Source organism: Melanostigma gelatinosum, assembly GCF_949748355.1.
Source record: "Melanostigma gelatinosum genome assembly, chromosome: 9".
Taxonomy (NCBI): domain Eukaryota; kingdom Metazoa; phylum Chordata; class Actinopteri; order Perciformes; family Zoarcidae; genus Melanostigma; species Melanostigma gelatinosum.
In genome coordinates, this window is record NC_136642.1 from 18,689,919 (window position 1) to 18,712,806 (window position 22,888).

Sequence of the window (22,888 nt, forward strand, 5' to 3'; positions counted from 1 at the left end):
CAAGTGATGAAACATGTCTTTTCTTAAATATAAAGTCAAATAAATCCATCTTTGTCACCTTGAGGAAGGCCTCTTTCTGTTCCAGATGTTTGCTGATCATGGGGGTGACGTGGTCTGACTCACTGTTCGGGCCCAGTTTATCAGCACCACCACACCAGTCCTCTTCCCTCTTATACTCCTGCTCCAGGCTTTCTAACACACTGCAGACCTGAAACACAGACGATACCGTCCATGAAACCATTGTGCAAAGCAACATTGAGCTTTCCTGCTCCAGACTTTTATGCAACCAGTGAAACCGTCATCACACTCTTTCATCATAAACTTTCCACGTCTATTGATGTTCACAAAGGAGAGCGTAATTCACACGATCCTTTTTTTTTGTCCTTTTGCCTTCAACTCACTCCTGCTCAAAAGGATCACAAATACCTGTTCAGAGGTCTTGTAGAAGGCCACAGAAGCATTCACCAGCTTTAATCGGTCCTCCATCTTCAGCATCAGCTGCTGCCAGTGGTCTGCCACCTTGAAGTCAAACAAAACAAATCGACTTACCACTGGAACTGTTCTTGTTTTCTTTTCGAGATGTATGCAGTTGTAAGAGAGCAGTACCTTTTCAGCGCAGTCTCTGATCATATCCATGTCGTAGTGGTTTGCCTGGAGTAAGGCCTCCGCCTTCTGCTGTACCTGCAGCGCACTCTGATGGGTTTTCTTCACGGGGGATAAGGGTGAGATAAAAAAAAACAACAACAAAAAAAACCCACAATGAAATTCAAAAGTTATATGACTCTGTATATCCCAATGATTGCTTTGAAAATACAGCCATCTCCCTGTTGGACCCTGCGGGGCAGTTTGGTGCAGAGTAGAGGACCGGGGAGCAACAGAGGATAGCGTCTGATTATAGCTGTGTCATAAATTTTGTCCTGGAGCGAGCATTCTGGAGAGGAAATGAGATAGGGAGGCGGAACAAAAGGACAGTATCTGGTCATTTTTGTGTCATAGCGGTTAGCCTGAGTATAAGGCTTTTGCTCCTTGATGGTTTCAGAGCACTCGGGGAAAGGAGAACAGAAAGAGGTTAAGGAAGCCACCTTCTGGTAATGTCTGCAGCTCCTGCCGAGTACTGTCAAGGAGGACATTCCCATATCACTTTGCAGGTTTCAGAGACTACAATTATGCCATGTGTGTTAAAATTAAAGTCAGCAATAATCATATTCACAGCTTTCTTCTGAGCATGCGTCTTTGTGTGTGTGTGTGTACGAGAGCGCTGTAGAAGTAGGTCAGCTACATGCCTGCATTAAATGAGCCAGGCTTGACGGAGTTCAAAGGAAATACACGCTGCATAATCAGTAGAAACGCGAGCAAGGAAATGAAGACAAAACATAAGCAGAGAGAGGTCCAGATATTAATCATTTATAATTCCATTTCATGTGTGACTTGTGGTGAGAAGTGGAGGCGGTGGAGATAAGTTTCAGAAAAAGGCAAAAGGTAAAAGGACGAAGGGCAACGGAGGAGAGGAGACCAAGAAGTGGTGAAAGACGAGGTAAAAGGGAGGTGAAGAAAGGATCAGGCAGAGATCACTCTAGATTCTTAAAAGAAAAGAAAAGAGAGCAAGAAGAGGAACGCTTTAAAGACATTTTATTTTTCATTTTACCTCTATTGCATGTTGGAATTGTTCATGTTCCTTCTGCAGCTGTTCGGCTTCCTGTAACGAACTGGCTGTGATCAGACCAGCGTTCAGCATTGACTCGCCATTACGGATCCAACCCAGAACCTGCAAAACACACAGATACACAAAGAGTTTTGCAATTATTCACATTTTCATTATTTTATGACTCGATCACTTTAACAGAATTTAATTATTTGTACTCCTTATGCTTTGAAAACATATTCAATCAAACTCAAAAACTGTCCAATTACTCCTCAAAGGTGTAAGCTGTTTCTCAATCTTCTTTGTCTTCTATGTTTCCCCCCCCCCATCAGCTCTACAATATTCTGACTCCATGTCTGTCACTTTGTATCTGTCTCTTCTTATACATATGTATTTGTCATTGCTTCTAAAACCTGGTAACCTCCTCATTCCCTTGCATTAACACGCACATTTCCCCACCAACAGCACATATGACATATTTGAACTATCTCTGAAGCTTAAACACACCTTGCCTTGCACACAATCTCCTAGATGCACACAGAATCTGCTCATAGTTTTGTTGGCCTAGTTCGAGCCAAAAGGCATTGAAACACAGTCTGTCAAAGACACCCCTCTCTCTCTCTCTCTGACTCAGAAAGCACACCTGCTGTGTGGGTGATGGGCAGAGCTGCCACTGAAGCGTGGCTATAAAAGTGATGATGGAACACAACTCTGACTCTCTGTTTCCACTGCACATGCAATGCACTGAGGGAAGGACAGGTATGTTAGCTACTGAATATCAGAGGAGTGGTATATCCACTGTATGTGGCATAATGCAAGAACAAACAGCTGCAACCTCAGACGCGAGGCATCCATATATGATTCATTAGCATGGTACGGCGTACCATTCGATTTACATCATACCTGCCAATATTTACTCATACCACTACAACTGATGCCACTTCACAGCACTTGAGTGCTTTCATTTTTCACAGGTTTCTGTAACAGTCCATAGTTGCATATAGTACCGCCTCTCTGTGGGTAGATGAGTACGAAATAACACCAGCATCATCCAACATCACTCCATCATCTTACTGTCAGATCTGTTCATTCAATACAACGGCAGTCAATCTTCTGCCGCGGTTCTCTCCGGGTATCATTTTTGTTATTTTGGTCCCAATTTCATGTCTGCCACCACTTTTGTTCAATCTTTCAGTTCAAGTTGAAACATGAAGCCTGTTGTTATTCGGCTGCACCACTATAATAACAGGCGTAGTTGTGAAAAGGATCTGTATGTTTGTTTTATGTTGAAACATCAGAAGGCTACATTGCAAACTCTCAATTTTCTTGCTTTTTTTTCTATCTACAAAAAAAAAGAAACCAGTTGACCATCTGTCATCTTTTGGCCTTATATTTCCATTCATTTTCCTCTCTCTTTAAAACTTGGCTGAGCATCCAACCGAACTGTATCGCGCTAACTTTTCCCCAAAGTCAGAAAGATACAAACACAGATAGAACTACAGCGAGAGAGAGAGAGTATTTCCACTTCCAATATCATATATATATATATACAACATTTGTTGATCACTTTCTGAGTTCAACACTGAGTTTATTCTTCTGTAGCTTGTTTTCTTAGCTACAGCATCCTACCTACAGCACACTTTCCGATCACTGCTTTAAGGCTGTGTCATCGTTTATCCATGTTGAGCTCTCTTGTCCTTTTCTTCTTCAAGTACATACCTGTTTGACTTCAGCCTGCAGATGCCTTAATTGGACACACTGCTCCAGATGTCTCCTGTGCTGCTCTGCTGCCAGGTCCAACTCCTGCTGCTTCTCGTGGAGAAACTCCAACAGGTCCTGGACCCGTGTGGCCATGTCCACATCTCTGTCGCATAACAGCTCCACACCTGCACACAGTAGATCTTTTTGTAATGCCCGTTTATGTGCGTTTACCTTTTTTTGTCTTCCTAGCTACTTAGTCAATAATCACTAACTGTACTGTTACTGACAAGAGTAATTTAGCAGTTCTGCTCACATCTCTGCTACATGCTGAATCCACGTACTCTATATGGAATTACAGGGAGAGGCACAAAATATGTATTTCATTTATGTACTCCGACTTACCTGCATCGATAAAACAGCTACAGATTTGACAGATTTTGAACAGCGTACATTTTAATAACATGAAGCCCTGGAGACTGTTAAATGCTGATCTTGTGAAAGCTGACTAAACAACGCCATTTCAGCACAAATCTTTCCTGGCAAATTTAGCATCCTCATCTGTACTCCCATTTAAGTCCTGCATAGTGGGCCGGTGGCGATGCTATAGCTGCACGACGGGCCCGAGTGAATAATAATTGTTCCGAGGCAAGCTACAGAGGAAGCTTCACTACCACGATAACAGCCTTGTCGAGGAAACTGCAGGAAACTGCAGAGGAAGATTTTTACAGAACGTCAGCTAGGGTTTGCAGTCTCTTACTTTCTAACATCGATCTTTTGGCTATCAGTCTGTGCTTACTAAAGAAATACTTCACTGCTGTTGACTGTTTCTGTTTCTGTCCTCACTCACCAGACGCCTGGACCTCTGTGACATACTGCAGCAACTCCTGTCCCTGGTGGATGACGTCAAAGGTGAGGTTGTTCATGGTAAGCGCCTTGTCTGCATGATGCTGTAGCCTCTGCTCAGCCACCGTCAGGTCCTCTGTGTCAAAGTCACCCAACTGCTGAGACAGTTCCTCGTTCCACGACTCCAGGTCTGAGATGATCTGAGAGGGGGACAGAGGGACGGGGACAGAGAGAGCGAGATAGGCAGGAGGGTTAACTCGGGATAAAATAGGAGAATGACGTTCTACTCATTCATGAAAAAGCACAGTTACAAAAGCCCATTTCTAGTTAAAAAGAATAGAGCATGTCTTTTTGACTTCACTGACTGCTCTCGAACCCAGGAGGCTTCATGACGCAAATATTACACGAAGACAACAAGAGGTAGCACAAACATTTAAAGGACTATAAAGCACAGCAAAAGCCGTTCCATTATACACATCATTTCATGATTAAGATCATTTTTGAATACCCAGTCAGACAGTTTAATCACTGTGACCCAACACCCTGAGCCGACTGCCATAATAAAAGAGAACATATTACACTGATGATGCATGGCTGTTAAAGCAGATGTACTGAGATGTCAGTGCTTGTCTCTGCCTGAATCATGATACCCGGGGCACCTTGATCCTGGCACCATCCAGCTCTGTCTGTCAATGTTTTTTTCCCCCCCCAAACATGGGAGGTCTAGTCTACACTTTGAGAATTGACCCACCTCTTGCTCTGGGGCACATGAAGTTACTTTAAAAGCTCAACAAACTGCACCTGAAGAGAGAATCAGGTCTATATTTAAGACGGGCCGTTACTAGAAATAATAACAATTTCCCCTTTTGTGCAAGTATATTTTATTATAGTTGTCCTGTAAATTAAATAATGCCCTTTCCCTGATTGACGGTATAATAGCTGTCACTGCTGTGTGCTGTTGAGAACACTCTTTCCTGGAAGGTATTTACTGTGTAACATCTGTAGGAAGTGTTAAGGTTTATTGAAAGCAACAACGAGAACAAAGAAGAGGTTACATTAAGGTCGACTCAAGTTCATTTGTGAGTGGGAGTATCAGTATATTTCTTATAAACAATAAACACCTTTGTGCTCTGCTTTACACCTCAATTTCTACTTTTCATCTACCAACTTCTTTCTGTATGTACGTTTATAAACTCTGATATTTTCCATGCTCATTAGTGAAGCTCTTTTCCCAATTATTCCCCCGTCAGGTGTCACACAGTCAATACATTTCATCCACTATCCCCTCCACCCCTTAACTCTCTGCAACCCTCAAACCCCATCTTCTACTGCTCTACTTCATCTCTTCACGCTCACTTTTGCCGAAACATTGCAGGACAGATCAAAAATAAATATTCATCATGCACCAAGCTTCCATCTCCGGCCTACTCACGTCAATGGCATCCCTCTCAAAGATGCGGAGCTGGAGGAAGAGCTCCAGTTTGATCTTCCTTTCTTGGAACAGCTCCTCCATCTGGCCCTGGGCTTCATCCAGCTGCTGCAGCACGCTCTCGATGTGGGCCATGGAGCTGTTGTGGGGAGTCTTGTTGCTCGAGATGGCCGAGTCTCTGTGGAGAGGATTTACAGGCACAGTGTATTTGTGGTCAGAGATGTGGCTTTGAGTCTTTGTCAATACATCGCTACGGGACGAATAAGAAAACTGAATTTTGTTCTTTTTGAAAAATGTCCCCTCTCCGTTGCTCGGTTTACTGAGTCTGTTCATGGAAATCCCTTCCATCTTTCTCCTTAGCTGTCGTGCTTGTTTTCCCCCCTTCACCTCACAATAGCACATGATTGTCTAATCATCACAGACAAAATGCCAAATTAAGCCTCGGGGCTTTGCATTCCTTGGTTTTGGTATGAAGTGAGTTGTTTTCAGTGATACAGGAACAACGTTGTAATGTTGCCACTCTAAACTATTCTGGATAAAACTTAGAAACTTTAAAAAACGTTAATGTAATGCATGTGTGTGGCTTATCCTAGTGTATGCTAAATATTAACATATACATCAGTACAGCACGTATTCAGAATTGTCACCTGAGCTGTTGTATGAGGTCCTCTCCCTCCTTGATCACATTGACAGTGGCCTGCAGGGTTGTTTGCTGCTGCTGGCCAAAGCGCTTGATCAGGTCCTGCACCGCTTCCACCGACTCCGCATACACATCATCCAGCAGCTCCTTCTGAAGCTCCTCCAACCACGTCCACAGCTAACGGTGATTGACAGGAGAGGCAAGCCAGTTAAAATACAGCATCACGCATGTGTGTAAGCCTCCAGGAGAAGAGGGAAAAAAACCAAATAGACAGCCCTGTTGTGAACAGAACACATGCTGAAGGGGGTGGGGCAGATACGCAGAGCCCTGTGAGTTAAACACAGATGTAGGAATCGATAGACAAGCTACAAAATGGACTGATATAACATTGGAGACAGAAATAAAATCCAACCAGCTCTGCTGAAAGCTGGTGTTTTGTGAATGGTCACCTTTGTAACGGATTAGCCATATGGCTGAATTGGCTGAGCGTACTAAAGCCCTGGCACAGCACCCAGGTGGAAGGAGAGAGACCCTGGCACCCACGGTTGGTCTAACACCCACACTGCCTACTTTTGGTGTTGTAACCATCATCCACTTAGTAACACACGCGTTACTTTATACCTGACATCTATAAAGACATAGATACTGTTGTTTGTCAACCAAACACACAAATGCTGAGTAGCTATTATTTGGGAACACAAAATATGTTTTTATTAAAGCCTGGTGGCAGTTTCTATGAGATTGGGCGAAACGACACTTGCATTGTTAGTGTTTGGTAGAAGAAGCAATATGGGCTTTCACCTGCAGCATGGTTTACACTGATACAGATATAAGGGACATCTCATAAGAGCGAGTCACAGAAATGTTTTGTCAAATCGGCAAACTGGTCACGACTGTAGATTTATTTACAATATTAGAAAGGAGTAAGAGATTGTGCCTTTTGGAGTGATTACATCTGAATATCAGTGCAGATGAATCCCCTCACTTGCAATGTAGTTCATGCTCTGTCTCCACAGTCAACCGTTTGTTGCCTTTCAACATGCTGCACTATATCCCAAGGGAGGTACAGGCACACACACACACACACACACACACACACACACACACGAAGGCTCACGCATACACAGCGACTTGCACCAGTGTGAGCTGACAGATGGGATGAAGGAGATTCGTCCATATGGACATTGAAGACCAGCTTCATTCATAACACCACGGCTCTGACTGGCTCTAGTCTGTGTAAACAGGATGAAGTGTGAAGAAATGCCGAGCAAGAGGGACACGTCAGCGTGGAGAGGTTCATTTGGACAGTCAAAGATGTGCAGTCTATGACTTTCAACACTGTGAAAGGAATTAAGGGGGTGGTGCACTGATTAGCAGCCCAGCTACAAAGCAAGTACTGATTCCCTGCCCTGTGTACTTTGCGTGTTCTTCATTTTTGTTTTGAAGATTGAGGTAAATAATAATCAGGAAAGTTAGAGGCATGATTGTCATTATCAAAGTGAAGAAGGCAGAATGCACGACAGAAGGAAGGGAAAGCACCAATGTTTGCACAGGGAACCGTGCACGCAAACACACACAATCTCACTCTCATTATGAATAATATTAAAAAATGTATTTTATTGTCAAAATAACATATTCAAAGGACAGTTCAGTCCGGTGGAAGGTTTGAACCCCTCTGGGGTCTTTGTAGTTCATCATGTCTTTATCTCAGAGTCATAGCTTCCTGCAACTGCAACTCTAAATATAAAGGTCAGTTGTGTACAAATTTACAACGCAAAAATGACCCTTACATTGCCAATGTCATTGTTAGACCTCGTCTAAATTACAGAGGAATCCATCATATTTTTGTCATATTACTGTGAAGTGTGACAGGCAACAGCAAAAAATGACTAATGAGTCAGTTGTTCACAGTGGACCAAGATATGACAAGCTTTTTACTGTCAGTGTGATCGATCAATGAATAAAACCCCCTACCTTCTCAGCTCCTGTCCTCGTAAATTATTAGTCGCGTAAACTTTAGCTTTGGGCAAAACAGAGGAGTCAAATCAATGCGGTAAATAGGGCTCATTAGGGTCGAGGAGGAGAGAGGAGAAAACAAGTAAGGAGAGGCGAGGACAGGAGAGAAAATACAGACCTCTTTGACGTGTGTGTGAAACGCAACAGACATGTCCAGCAGCACTTTACGCTGCTCGACACGCCGCACAAAGTCCTGGATGCGATCCTCTAGCTGGTGGGCAGCCTGGTAAATTTCCTCTGGGTCACACTCTCCGGTCTGGGCCAGCTGCTCTGCTGCCTCTAGCAATTTGTCAGCATTGGTGTAGGTGTTCTGAAACGTTAACATAAAGTATATTTGAAACGTGTGCTGAAACCTTGTTAGTTTGGTCTCTAGGACAATGCAGCAACATCAAATCGAGATAGTTTTATTGAGCATCTCTGTCAAATATAAGAAAATATGACTTTACTTACGCCAAGAGGACAAAAATATGTCACAAGTTGAAGATGTGCGTTTGCATTAACGCTTAAAACTTAGACCCACAACTCACCTGTGCAACCTCCTCAAAGTCTTCATGTCTCTTCTGCAGAGCCCTGGCTCTGTGTAAAGACTTCCCAACACCAGTGTGTTTACTGAGGAAGGCCTCGCCATGGTTTTCTATCCAGTCCAGCACCTTGAAACACGCAGACACACATTTAATGCACGCCAATGGCACATCGATGATGCAGTATACATTTTCTAGCAGTAGGGGGTGCAATAGACTGGCATGATTCAGATCACATGAGTATTACAGTAGTCTATAGATGTCATCACTCTCTCCCTCGCCCTTCTGTCTCATCTCATCCTCCCTTTCTGTACTCTTTTCCCCCATACGCAGTCTGTCATGCTTAAATTACACAAATGTGGACGATTAGGTTTTGCCTAATAGCAAATCAAGAGCAGTGCAAAGTGTCAACATTTACACTGTGGATGAGATTAGCGATAAATCTTTGGACATAATTACCTTATTATCTATTAAACAGATGGCCATACTTCATCTGTTTCTATGTGGGGTAATTAAAGGGATTTCCATGATGCTTTCAAGGTCTCTGTGAGAATATGTTTGATGGGACACACGCACATATGAAGACATGCACGATGCCCTCGACACTGTATGTGACAGTAAATTGCATCACCATGGAAACCGCTACTAAGAGAAAAGTGTGATGAAAGAGTGGATGGAAGAGGAAGAATGAAGGGCAGAGATGAAGCAAGACAGAGAGCGAGAGAGTGAGAGAGAGAGAGAGAGAGAGAGAGAGTGTGAGAGAGAGAGAGAGAGAGACAGAGACAGAGAGAGAGAGAGAGAGAGAGAGAGAGAGAGAGAGAAGGAGAAAGGCAGAGATGACACTTTACACCAACTCAGTAGTTTTGATCTCAGAGCTCTGCCATCCAGATAGTCACAGAGAGAGATAGAAACTCTTACTCTGAAAACCCAGGAGGAAGTGGAAAAAAGGCTTTGAAGAAGCTGGAGCTGATTATATTAGCCGGTATCTTAACATCACACCCTCTGCTAATCAGTATGGAATGAAAGCAACAAACATTTCTTGGATTTGCCTAATATTTGAACAGTTTCCTATTTTAATATATTGATCAATTATCGATCTATAATACATGTGTACTGTTGCTAGTAAAAATGTCTTCACTGAACCACTGGAAAACAGTCAAAACGAGTTCAGTAAAACTGCCACACAAGCCTTGTGAAAAGCTCAATAAGTTGATGTGTTTGCATTCACGAAGCCCACAGAGAGCGGCCGGTGTGTTTGTAGTTGTCTCTTACTTGCTGCACATCCTGCTGAAAGACACACAGCTGCAGCCGTTGATGCAGGCGGACTTTGCGATGCTGCCAAATGTTTTCCAGCTGTCTCTGGTGATGCAGCACCTCATGGATGATGTCTAGGACGTGGTGCACAGCCTTGGAGTAGTTAGCGGATGCCATCAATGAATCAGCACTCCCTGGGGTCAAGGGTCGCTGTAGTTTGTCCAAAAGAGACTTCCCATCCTGGCTTACCTGTAATAGGTGACAAGTAGTTTGACATATTGGACATCGAGTATTTCACTTGAGAATAATGACATCGGGCAACAGATTCATTCAGACTCAACAACACATTCATCTCATATTTATCTTCCCAACAATCCGACTGAGTTACATTTCCAATAGGATAGAGGAATACTGGTAATGGAACTACTTTTACCATTTGTTTTGACTTGAAAAACACTTTTGAAAAGACTAGAACCTCTGTTTTGTTGTATCTATATTTGACAACATTTACAATATTTTAGTTTTTACCTAAAAACAATAAATACACTCCTTTGGGATTTATTTTCACTCTTCCCACACATCAATTTCCAGTGTTTCCATTGTAAATAAATACAACTCGAACACAAATGTATTTATACTTTATATTATAGACTCTGTACTGTATTGAAGTGTATATTTTGAAGACATAATTTGGATGATTACCAGTCCTCTTGTGTTCTGCGGAGGTGGCATTAATATTTGCATTTGAGTTTGTGTGTGTGTGTGTGTGTGTGTGTGTGCTCTGACCTCAGAGTATGCAGTTGTGATGTGCTCATATAATCCCTGGTGGTGGTGGATTGTGTCTTCCAGATCCTGGAGTTCAGAGGGCAGCTCTCCTTCACCACATGCCTTACACCATGGCTCCACTTTACTCATGTACTGGGGAGTAGACACACAACACAAACATTGTATAACACAGACCTACATACATATATAAAGGCACACAGTACTATAAAGACTTAAACATGCTTTCATATATGTTATTATCACTGTTTTCTGTCCAGGATGCACAATGAGATGAGATGTTTGATTTGCCTGTTCTCAAACATCACCTGTCTCTGATGAAACTTTTATTGTACAACATACAACAGCACATACTCCAGCATACTAGTTACATACTGACAGTGCCCATATTACTACAAACACAGTCCGTGCTATTAGTATGTATGCAGGGTTTAGACACAGTTGTGCTCCCCATTGAACACTTTCACCATGAGTCAATACAAAACAAAGAAAGACAATGACTCTGCTCTACATAAAGGTTTGGCATCCAAACTGTTATGGTTGGAAACAGGAAGTCTGACAAGAATTAAGCAAAAGAGAAATTCACGTAAGAGAGAAGGAAAGTTCAAGAAGGAACAAAAGCGACGGCAGAGCAGTGAGCGCTGTAGAACGCTTTGATCAAATAATGATTCAAATCTTATTGTTCTGTTTTAGGAAGGGGAACGTGTGAAAAGTGTATAGATTTGTTTGAAATGACATACTAACGTACTATTCATACCAAGTGTGATGCAAAATTGAGTATGTATATGTTCCAACTCCACCTGCATAGTGGATTAGTAAACACTAAATGCCAGGATGTAAACTAGAAAAGCAAGAATTTCTCAGTGTGAGACTTGAGCTCACTGAAGATACTGAACCGCCTCAACATGCATTGGGACTCTTCAGACTGTGCACTGGCGGGACTGCGAGGCAGACAGTTAAACATCGATAACTGTTGGATACATTGACTACAAATGATGCTAATCGAAACATACAATAACTAATGTCTGTAATGCTGCTCTGTCCACTGCTGAAAACAAAATATCAATAACTTGCAAGGAAGTCTTGAACATTAAAGACTGTACAGCAAAGAGGCCACTCAGCAAACAATAGGTGTCTACAACTAACTAATGCACTGTTTTGCTGACTGCAACCGTAAGCAAAACAGTGGAGAGCAGGATTTAAATGGTCTATTAGGGATAAAGCAACCACAGTGCTTGTAAATTGTCACGGAGCCAAAATATTTGTTTCCTATTTCTGTTTAAATCGACTTTCTTCTTTCTTTCTTCAAAAGTATATCAAACCATCATAAGGTTTGGACACTGAACTATTCAGAAATAAAAGAAAGTCCTGTCAGGTCTTAACATTCTGTCGTAGATCTATGCTCCAGATGAGTATATGCGGACATGTAGATGTGTTTTTGTGCATATAGTTAAACAGGAATACACATTTATTGTAAACACATCGCGCGTGCATGTGGCCGTCGCCTCAGTTTTCTAGACATCATCAGAACCGTACTTGATTTTTGATTTGTCTATAGGCGTGGCGTGTCTGTACCTGGTCTGCTTTCTGGTGGAAGCTGGCAGACATCTCCAGCAGGGTGCTGCGTTCGTCCAGTGCTGCAGCAAAGGCCTTCCACTCCTGCTCCAGCTGTGCTGAGATCTGCTGGATCTGCTGGGAGGCGTAGTGGCCTGTTTCCAGGAGCCGGTTCCCTACTGACATGATCCGATTGATGTTCACATACACATTCTGTGTGTAGAGCAGGAGAAGTAGGGAAGGAAGACGGCAAAGATTGAAATACATACTACAATTAATTGCTTTTAATTCAATAAAACACTGGGTATAATTTGTTTAACTGAACATCCAGGTGTTTAAATCTAAAGACACCTGACCTGAGTCACCACTGACTCATATGAGCAATGTTTTCTGTGCAATGTTCGTGTTTTGGCATTCTGTGGAGGTAAATTCACAGGCTGCCAGTTGAAGTATTGTTGCGGTTTCATTTGGGCGGCCATGGTGCATGAAGGTGAAGCCAGCTAGACGAGCTGTATTTCTACAAGGCAATCAAAGCGTGTTGGTGAAATATTGTAGCCACAATCACATTAACGTACACAGTGAGTAATATCAGTGAGAATGAAAGTCAACACATGCACCCTCGTCATAAACTACCCCTCCACTTCTCACGGATGCATGCACACACACGCACACACACAAACACACCCTTGTGGGCATTAAAAAGTCATTCAGTTGGGAGGCATACCCCGTGTGAATATTGAAAAGAAACTCATTTGTCTCTTATCATTCAGTCTTTCTTTAATATATGGGCTCCAAGCTGTTTTGTGTAGATAGGCGCGGATCAGCAAACGCTAATTAACAACTGTGTTAACAGCCTGTTATTATTCTATTCAATTACTGCTCCTGGAGCCGATTATGGCTCTTAGTCTGTTTGTTTCAATCACAACGGGGAGGAACGATGAACAGCCCTCAGACAGAGACAAATGATGAGCTCTCATCAACGGTGAAGACACTGGATTGGTGCATTGTTTTGTTGAACCTATATGCCTTTGAGATTGCTTCTGACGGCCTCTTCTTCCGAAACTAGGATTTAGAAATAGAAGGTTTTTGAACAGCTTTACTTTCACTTGTAGGAGTTTTTGCATGCTAACCCAGCAAAGCCATTCCCCACTGACCAAAATCCAGAAAATCGTGGCACTGGGACATAAAAGCACTCGATTAAGTCTGATGTTGCCTCGAGGACAATAGAGACAGTGGTGAGCTTAGAAGAATGGCTCACATGAGAAACCAAGGGAGTCAAACTGCTCTCGAGTACGAAGCAGTAGGTAAGTGGTACACAGTAGAACCACTGTAATCCTACTATAAATATTACAAAGACACAAATCAAATATAACAGGAGAAGTATCTCTAAACTACTATAGCCCTTATGTGGAATTATTCCATGGGGAGCAATGGGCATTTTTGGAAAAGACACAGGCACAAAAAGACCGAAAAGAGAACACACACACATCCATCCAAGTCACAACCAATAAAGCCAGAGGCCTCGAGCCATCTGTAGGACATTATGAATTAGATTAGACACCAGAAGCTGGACTACTCAAGCACAAAGGGTGGTAAAGCCTTAACCAAAAACGGATGGAGGAAAGGGAGGGGCAGAGATAGGGAGAAGGTTTTCCTAACTCAAACCTGGTGAGAGTATATGGGGCAAGTGAAACTGAAAGAGAGAAAGAAACCGACAGAAAGAGAGAGACGTGGAAAAGGAGGGCAACACCTCTGACCCAGAGATCAATTCATCTAAAGAGTGATAGAGAGACTCACGTTGTAACATGATAAGCCCTGTGTATTTATGTGGATTTATACATGTACACGTATACTGGAAACACACACAGAAACAAGAGGACCAAAAAGTACATCTATACAGACACACACGCCCTGACACGATGTATTCCCTTTCAGCCAGGCAGGCAACAGGAAGGGGAAGCGCTGCTTCCTGTGGAAGAATGGGTGGAGGGGGCGGTGGTCACTCCGAGTGTACCCGAGTGTGTGTGTGTGTGTGTGTGTGTTTCCAGTGCATTGTGAAAATATGTGTGTTTATAATGCAGTTCCATCGGTCTTTTCTACCACTGTTCTCTCGGGGGTTATTTGTTCATCTCAACCCACAGTGTTGACACAACTGGCTTTGGGTGGTCACTGAGGCACGAGGCAACCTCTGGGGCCTGAGGTTGACGCCACTCGCTGCGCACGGTTACGAACACCAATGACACTGTGAGCGGGAGGATTGAGGCCATGGGCCCCTTTTCCTGTTGGCTACACTTTCCAGACCAACCATATTCACTGTGAGATGTTTGGGTATGAGCGCCTCTTGGACTCTTTTTTGAGGTGCTTTTTTTGGATTAAGAAAAACAATAATCACAAAACGTACTTATACTGTATAATGGTGAAAAAGGAAACAAAACATTTTCTTTTGGGCAGTTTTAGTCGCAATAGAGTAAAATGTGGCAATATAAGGGAAATAGGGCAGTGTATGGTTTGTGGTAGGCAGAAGACAAACAGGTTTTTATGACGTATGTTTTTAGCGAGCATGACCAAGACGGGTTAGGACTGCAGAGTCAACACAGTATAATGTCTTCAGCTACATTTATTAGTCCACAGCAGAGCTCCACGGACTACAGTGAGGTAGGGGAGGGCAGGGAGGGTTGGGAAGCCGAGCAACAGAGGGCAGCACACGTCTCTGGGAGGGGCAGGGACGTAATATGGGTCAATTATGGGAACGGCACTCTGACAAGACATGACAGAGGGGGCAGAGTTGAGGCAGAATGGAAAACAGCTGAATAATACGAGAGAGACAGTGGCAGGACAGAAAGTATAAAGTCTACAGCGAGTCATGGCCCAAGGAGGAGGATAGTTTGGGATAAAAGAAAAGGTGCATGTGTGTGTGTGGTGGTTGTGAAGGGGTGGGAGGCCTTAGCTTGTTACTGTGAATGATCGTAATGACCGTATCGCCTGTGTCTGAGTGTGTTTCTGTGCATGTGTGTGTGTGTGTGTGCCCAACAGAGACAAAGACAACTTCTTACCATGCAGTTCATGGCAAAGTGGTTGTGCTGGGTCTGCAGCTCCACCGCTTGCTGGTGTTTCCCTCCGATCTCTGTGTAACTTGTGAGAAAAAGCCCCTTGTTGTGCATGATCCAGTCGAACATCTACACACAACAAAAGAGGGAGAGAAAATGCAGATAGTTTGACAGAATGCAACAGAATTAAAAGGGTCTTTCCATCTCATGTTTACTCACAGCAGCTGCAGTGAGAATAAGAGAGCGCCTGTTGTTTGAGTGTTTGTAATGAACCTTTCATCGCTGCACTGACCTCGAGAAGGAAGTCATGTTAAAGCGCCTCTGTAATAGGTAAGAACAGAAGAACAAGCGCTCTCTGAGTGTGTGTGTGTGTGTGTGTGTGTGTGTGTGTTTGTGTGTCCACTTCAGCCCTTTATGTGGCGGTGTATTCTTTCTATGTTCCTCTCTCGACATGCTTGGTGTATGGAAAAGGTGTGTTTAATTACAGCTCCGACACTTTCATTAGCAGGCCTCTGCATTTGCCTCCAGCTCTGCACGGTTTAAAATTGTTACTATTATTACTCAGCACCAGGCACGCAACATCACACTCTCTGAAACACTGACCACATACCGGCACACACTCAAACACATTCATTTCCTCTCCGTTTCTATGCACACAAACAAGCTCAGATAATATTTGCTCAAGATATAAAATAGGACTTGAGTGCATAAAAAAAACACACACAACTCAATCTCATATTCCCAAAAGAATTTGTCAAATAAAAAAATCCACACGTCCAATTGTAAGAATTAATATGATCAGGATATTGTGCATTAACATTCTGCCAACAATTGCCAGTAGTTTCAGTCCACCAATGCATCTGTAATACGATATACATCCATGCCTTGCTAATCTGGGATACACAGGGATAAAGGTTGATTTTAGGATTTTAACGTCTCAATTGATGTAATGTTTTCAAATACCGACCATGCACACATGCTCACGCATCAGATTAGCTTCTGTGCAGATTGAAATACTTAAATGTATCACGAAATGAGTTGTGCATTGGCACACATCAACACGTAGGCACCAAGTAGCAAGGAAATGAGGAGGCAGTGAGTTCTGGTTGCAACCACCTATAATTAACACCACCTGGGTGTAGTGATTGTGAATTTGCCAGAATACACGCTGAGGAAGGGTATCTTGCCCGAAACGTCCGTGTGGCAGTATTAAAAAGTCACATTGGGGTGCAGTCCTCGTCTTTCATTTCATATTATTCACATGAAGGATCCAGCGCCCTGTCTTCACAGATCTAATCTTACATTGAGCGCATTGTCTTCACTTTTATGAGGCAGTGCGGAACCAATCAAAATCGACCTGGTTTAGAGCATCATGTATATACAGTAGCATGGAGAATAGAATGAAATAGCACTCTGACCTTCTCTGCGTCCTGTTCGAACAGAAGCAACTGGAAACACTGGTCCAGCTTCAGTTTCCTCATGTGCCACAGCTGCTGCAGATTCTGGCGTGTCCCGTGCAACTTATCCAGCAAACCCGTCACCTTAGCAACTATGTTGTGTGCGTCCGCATGCACATGGAAGCCGTGGTGATGGTCGTTGGAATCTCCACTCGCTCCGCTACTGCGGTTACCGTACCCGCTTTCACCGCCACTTCCACCTCCTGCAGTTTGTAACTGTAGCCTTTGTAGCAGCCTTCGTCCCTGCGCATCCAGCTCCTCCACCGACGCCTTGGTGGCCCTTTTCTTAAGCGACGCATGTTCTTCCATGAGCCGTCGAGACCCCTCCAGGTCCCGCGGGAGATCCCGCTGGGACAAGGTTTCCTGGAGCTCCTCGAGGCGTGCAAGTGCCCTCGCCGAGTCGCTGGCAAAGGTCTCAAACGACAGCCGCACCTGGAATGAAAGTCAAAAGTGAACTTTATTTTCCAACATGGGGAATACTGAATTTCACCTAATCAAGTCTAAGTAAAGTGAATCTTGCAGATAAAGTTTTCTGTGTGTAACTTTCAATGAGCAGAACAAAAAAATGAAGTATCCAAACCTCAATCCATTCATCATGGTTGTATTCTAAGCTGCCCTCAAAGTCAGCTGTCAGCTGGGATGAGTCCACAATCTTGGATAAACCATCTAAGGAGACCATCACCGTCTGGTGTGGGTGGGTGCATGTGGGACAGATGAAGAGGTGACAATGAAGAGACAGAAAACAATGAAAGACGGATGAATACAGGCAAAGAAAAGAAGTGAACAAGAAAAAGGGAGGATAAGAAGGAGACAAAGAGAGAAAGACCAACACAATTGAATCACCATCACAGTCATCATCATCGTCATACTCCAAATTAATCAAATGTTAACTTGCCAACATATTATCAACTGTTAAACCAAGATTTTGAAAACAATGTGCAGAGTCAGCGGCTCCACATGTCTGCTGTTTAGATAGGTGGGGTGACCAAAAACACAGCATTCCTGACATTTTAAGCTGCTTTCTTGTTAATAAGATGGAAAGACACGAATATAAAGTCTGAGGAAGTGAAAAAACAAACACTGCAGAGGTTCACGAGAGCAAGGGGAGCACAATAAAAACGCAAAATAAATGGTGGGATTTGGGGTCGGAGCCTGCCTGAGTGCTCTCCAGTATAGAAGCTATTTGAACAAAAGGTATTTTTTTTTCCAACGCTTCTTTTGAACTGCACGCAAACTAAGACACACGAGTAGCTGTTGTTTGAGGGGTGAACCTACACACGTTGGCAGCAGGGGGGGGGGGGGGGGGGGGGTGCAATAAAAACATCATCTGGTACTGCTGGATAATGCGCAGCAGTTGTGAAAACTCAACAGTACTTGACGAGGACGACGGAGAGAGCACATCTTGATCACTTCCCCCATCTAGAACTTTGCACATTGTAAAAAAAAACAACAATAAGTCCAAACCCAACTCCCCACTGTTGGGATGTAACGCTTATAACGCCATGTCCTATATCTCCTGTTCCCATAGTAACTGGGTCAGGACTAAATATACCACCACCACATGCCCACACAGGACCGAGCAGTGCCACTGTCACCGAGCAGCAGCTCAATTAGAGCTGATAAATTAAGACCGATGTCTAAACTCAGAAAACATTACTCATCTTAATAATAAATAGAACAATAGTCTGCTGCAATGAGCACTAGTAATACCTCCATCTGGTGTAGAAAACAGTAATATAATCATTAACCTATTCAAATAAAAGAGACTCTAACATCCACAACAACAAACCAGGCTGTATGTTAAAGGCTTTAGTTTTGTGCATTAGAGGTAAAGTATGTAGAGTGTCACCAACCTCAAATTCAAACTTGGAGCTGCCGAAGTTGGTCCTCTGCTTCTGCCAGAAGTTGTCTGGCTTGATGATGAGGGCGACGTGGATACAAGACGGGAAAGACTCTTGGAGGATCTTTAGCAGAGGCTTGATGCTGTCCCACTTAGAACCACGCATGTCCACAATGACTGTGAAGCCATGTCTGGCCACCTCCTCACTGCAAAGAAACAGGAATGAATAGCAAATTACAGCGTGTGAAGATATATTACTTTCTAATGGTTTTATTAGGCTCAAACCATTCGGGTAGCTTAGGGGACAGAGTATAAACAAGTGACAAAAGCAACCAGATGTGATTGATTTGAGACTGAACAATCCTGAATGAGCTGAAAGAAACAATGTCGAACCATTGACTCACTTCACCGTCACAACATACCACAATCGGAGACACTTCAAAGCCACCAAACACATAACATCTAAATGCAAAGGTGGCAAAAACATTTAAAGTCAAATCCCGTGCAAATCTCCAGAGCATCTGGAGAGGGAAAAAAAGTGTTAAAACGTTCAAGCGTTGAAATTTCCACTGCTGCTTACCAGGAGTGCTGGTGCTGTATAAGTCCATAAAAGGTTGTTTCTCGGTGTTAAAGGCTTTAATCTCAATGTGTCTAGCTAGGAGACGGAAACAAACGCAGGCCCTCCTGCTCTAACTCTCTCTGACCTCACTCTCTGAAAACAGATAGGCGGCCAAATGGGTAGAGAAAAACAGGGTGAGGAGGGAGAGGAGGGAGAGGAGAGAGAGAGAGAGAGAGGAAAGCAGATGTAGCAGAAGGGGAAAGACAAAAGAAATATTTAGACGGGAGCAAGAGAAATCAAGCAGACCTCCTTCTGAGTTCGTGACACTTGGTTCCTTCTGCGCCTCAAACTGACAGATGAAAACAGACATATCTTATCTCCTCCTAACTTACCTCCAACACAGCTAAACACAGAAAGCTACTGCAACGCCACATACTGCTTTAAGAGAAAAGCACTAAAAACAACAGAAATGTTTGAATATGGTTGTAATACATTATATTAGAATGGGACAGAGGAAGGAATACAGAGTACGTTTTTCACATTTAACAGTTTAATCCAGCTTGGTCTGCACTCCAAGAATCCCAGAGTGCCCTGAAGCCCTGATGAAACATGGACCCAATTTTTTTTTCAGAAATTGATCTGGACCACCTCTCGCCTCAAGACGAATCTCCAAACTCTGTGAAAACGACTCAAAGCACCCGACCTGTGAAGCATTCGAAAGAGCAGCGCAGGGCGATCAGAAGAAGCAGACCAGACGAGCGCAAGCTCCCCTCCAAGCTAATCACAACTGACTCCAAACAGAACAGCCTGGAGCTCAGTGTTAAATGTGACGGAAAGGGGTTTCTAGACTTGAACACCAGCATGCAGAGAACTTCAGAGCGCAATGGAGTACCTTGCAAAAACATCCTGTGGCTACATGCTTCCTGCAAACTGGGAAACAGGAAAGAAAAGCCAACGTCTTTTAAAACACGAGAGAAAAAAGAAGCTGCAACCTAAGTTGTTTAATCAGACCTGTCTCACTCTAACGAGACATGATCAATGGCAGAGTGAGAGAAAGAGGAGAGTTACTAAAAAGTAATGAGTGGGAACCTACATAAAGCTTTTTTCTAGAAAGTTAGGAGGATGTGACTCGGGGGGGTTGAATATTCACAGAATCCAAAATAAAAAGCATCCCAGCTCTTTGTAGCCTCAGGTTATGCTTCAGCGTTGTAAATCAAAGCAAGGTGGTGTGCGAGTGTGACTGCACAAAAGACCAAGAGGAGGAGTCTGTTTCAAATTAACCCAGGATCAAGAAAGGGGTCTAAAAAGCTGCGTGTGTGTGTGTGCGTGCGTGCGTGTGTGTGTGTGTGTGTGCATGCGTGCGTGTGCGTGCGTGTGTGTGTGTGTGCATGTTCACAGTTTGAAAAAAGTAAGAATCCTCCACTGAAATCGTGTGTACTGGTGTGTTTGTAAGTAAATTATTCCCACCTGGGAATAGTAGCCAGGTAGGCTATAAGCCTGCGCAGGTCTTCGGGTCGTATTCTGTCGTGGTTGCTTCGTGCTGGAAAGGTGAGAACGGGACCTCCGCGTCTGTCTCTGCCACCTTTGGATAAAAAAAACCAAACAATTAATGCTCATATACTGCAGCAAGGCTGAAGCAGAGCTAAGCCACGTGGTGAGTGAAGAGTGGTGTCAATAATCTTTTTCTCTGCGGTACATGTTTTGTTCCTGCATCACCACAGTGATGGACTAGCAACTTGTCCAGGGGTTTCTCTGCTTTGCACACATTAATCCTGTGAAATGCATGTGCATCAGGAAACACACAAAGTCAGGAATTACGTCAACTCCACACAGAGACGTTCACGCAAAGGAGCCACGTCTTGTCGTCTTCTTGTGATCCTGTTATTATTCTGATCAAGAGTATGACTTTGCAACTCTCGGAAGTACTAAAATAAACAACGTAAGATTTATTGATGCTGAAAGGGAAAGCTGTCTTTGTGATTGGCTGACACTTAAAGGAGCATATTGTACATGACTTAATCCTCCACTTCGGTCTAAATGATCTTGATGACTTCACCTCCCGTCACGCATTTATCTCTTCTGATAAATTGCTTTGCATCGTCGTGCTAACGCGACAACAACCGTGCAAGATGAGTGTAGAATATATCTGACCTGAGAGAAAGGCGACCTTCTCCTTGAGGATAGGAAGCACGTCAATGGCCTTCATATCCTCATTGCGATGGAACCCTGGAACACATAGAGAAATGGAGAGGTAAGCGAGGCAGGTGGCTTGCAACAAAAATTCAAAAATTCAAAAACACAAAGACAAATGAATCTCTATCATCAATTCAGTCAAGAAGAGGATATTTTTTTCATGGTTAGTGTTTGCTGTTTGACTGACCCGGCAAACTGCTTGTTTTAATCCAGATGACTTCAGTCAAGTCATTGTCTACAGCCAATGAGGAAAGAAAACTCAACCAGCCAATCAACTTTCTGTGACATATTGTTTCAAAGGCAACAATGTTATACAACATGCATGGACGTACACCTTGGACAATACCATCAGCTGCATTTCATAAAAACACCACTCTAACACTTTTTTCCAACCATGGGCTTGCTTGATTCAACGTATGGCACACTGGTTAATAACAGGAAGCAAAATGGAGCAACTCAACACACACACACACACACACACACCTGCATCTTTGTATCAGAGCAGTTCGTCGTGAAGACAACTGATTTCGATGGTCCTCTGAACAGAATAATGGAACGATGTGCAATATAGTCAAATGACCAAAAGATATTTTCTTAATTTCGACAGCATAACGTATCTGATAATAACTTATGTTTCTTTTTGTGTATATTCAGTGTATTCTTATTTGGTTAACATTACAAATTCTGCAACAGTGAATAACTTTATGATTACCACAAACAACCTAGAATTACCACCTCACGGTTATATGCCTCCACCATGTACATCCATGTCCGTACAAACTGTCATCACTTCATCATTTTATCCTCATTTGTATGAAATTGTCATGATTAGCATATGACTTCTTAAGTTATGGCAGTTACGGGTGGTCAGGGCGTTCCTGAGATATAGCGTTCACAAGAATAGAACGGATGTGTAGTCACAGTGAGCTTCACCTTTGACTGCCAAAATATATCAGTTCATCCTTGAGTCCAGCTGGACGTTTGTGTCAAATTCGAAGAAACTTCCTCCAGGCGCTACTGAGACACCACTTCCTTGACAACGGCTGTCGTCGGCGCAGAGTCATAAAAACCCACAAAAAAAATACTATTCTGGACAATTCCATTATGGAAATGCAGCAAATGGAAATAAAAACAATCAAAGCACTGGAATGCACAGTCATCCATAGCTGGAAGCTATAATGCGGCATTTACAAAAAAAACCCCACATCAACCATGATATTGCTTTATTCAGTTTTGACCACAGAATATGAATGCGTGCGAGTGAGGAGGTGTGTGTGTGTGTGTGGGGGGGGGGGGCAGTGCCTCTCTGCAGATGCAGTTAGCTGATGATGTCATCAGATGTCGCTCATTTTAGCTGTGAGTCATCTCCCTCGCATTTACACACACAGACACACACAAAATATCCTCCT

The 22,888-nt window shown here is 43.2% G+C and overlaps 1 protein-coding gene across 1 annotated transcript in view; it reads right to left on the minus strand.

Moving 5' to 3' along the window:
• Positions 1 to 22,888, minus strand: part of triob (trio Rho guanine nucleotide exchange factor b) — a gene marked incomplete at its 5' end in the record, with an annotated part of 89,994 nt that overhangs the window by 32,517 nt on the left and 34,589 nt on the right. The window contains 19 exons of the mRNA XM_079274934.1: positions 59 to 208; positions 427 to 519; positions 607 to 705; positions 1,646 to 1,765; positions 3,362 to 3,528; positions 4,191 to 4,386; positions 5,619 to 5,793; positions 6,263 to 6,432; positions 8,390 to 8,581; positions 8,799 to 8,921; positions 10,065 to 10,295; positions 10,833 to 10,964; positions 12,405 to 12,596; positions 15,437 to 15,559; positions 16,849 to 17,319; positions 17,468 to 17,572; positions 18,741 to 18,933; positions 20,754 to 20,868; positions 21,438 to 21,512. Of these exons, the coding sequence (XP_079131060.1) occupies positions 59 to 208; positions 427 to 519; positions 607 to 705; positions 1,646 to 1,765; positions 3,362 to 3,528; positions 4,191 to 4,386; positions 5,619 to 5,793; positions 6,263 to 6,432; positions 8,390 to 8,581; positions 8,799 to 8,921; positions 10,065 to 10,295; positions 10,833 to 10,964; positions 12,405 to 12,596; positions 15,437 to 15,559; positions 16,849 to 17,319; positions 17,468 to 17,572; positions 18,741 to 18,933; positions 20,754 to 20,868; positions 21,438 to 21,512 (3,122 nt within the window). The remainder of the gene's footprint in view (positions 1 to 58; positions 209 to 426; positions 520 to 606; positions 706 to 1,645; positions 1,766 to 3,361; positions 3,529 to 4,190; positions 4,387 to 5,618; positions 5,794 to 6,262; positions 6,433 to 8,389; positions 8,582 to 8,798; positions 8,922 to 10,064; positions 10,296 to 10,832; positions 10,965 to 12,404; positions 12,597 to 15,436; positions 15,560 to 16,848; positions 17,320 to 17,467; positions 17,573 to 18,740; positions 18,934 to 20,753; positions 20,869 to 21,437; positions 21,513 to 22,888) is intronic.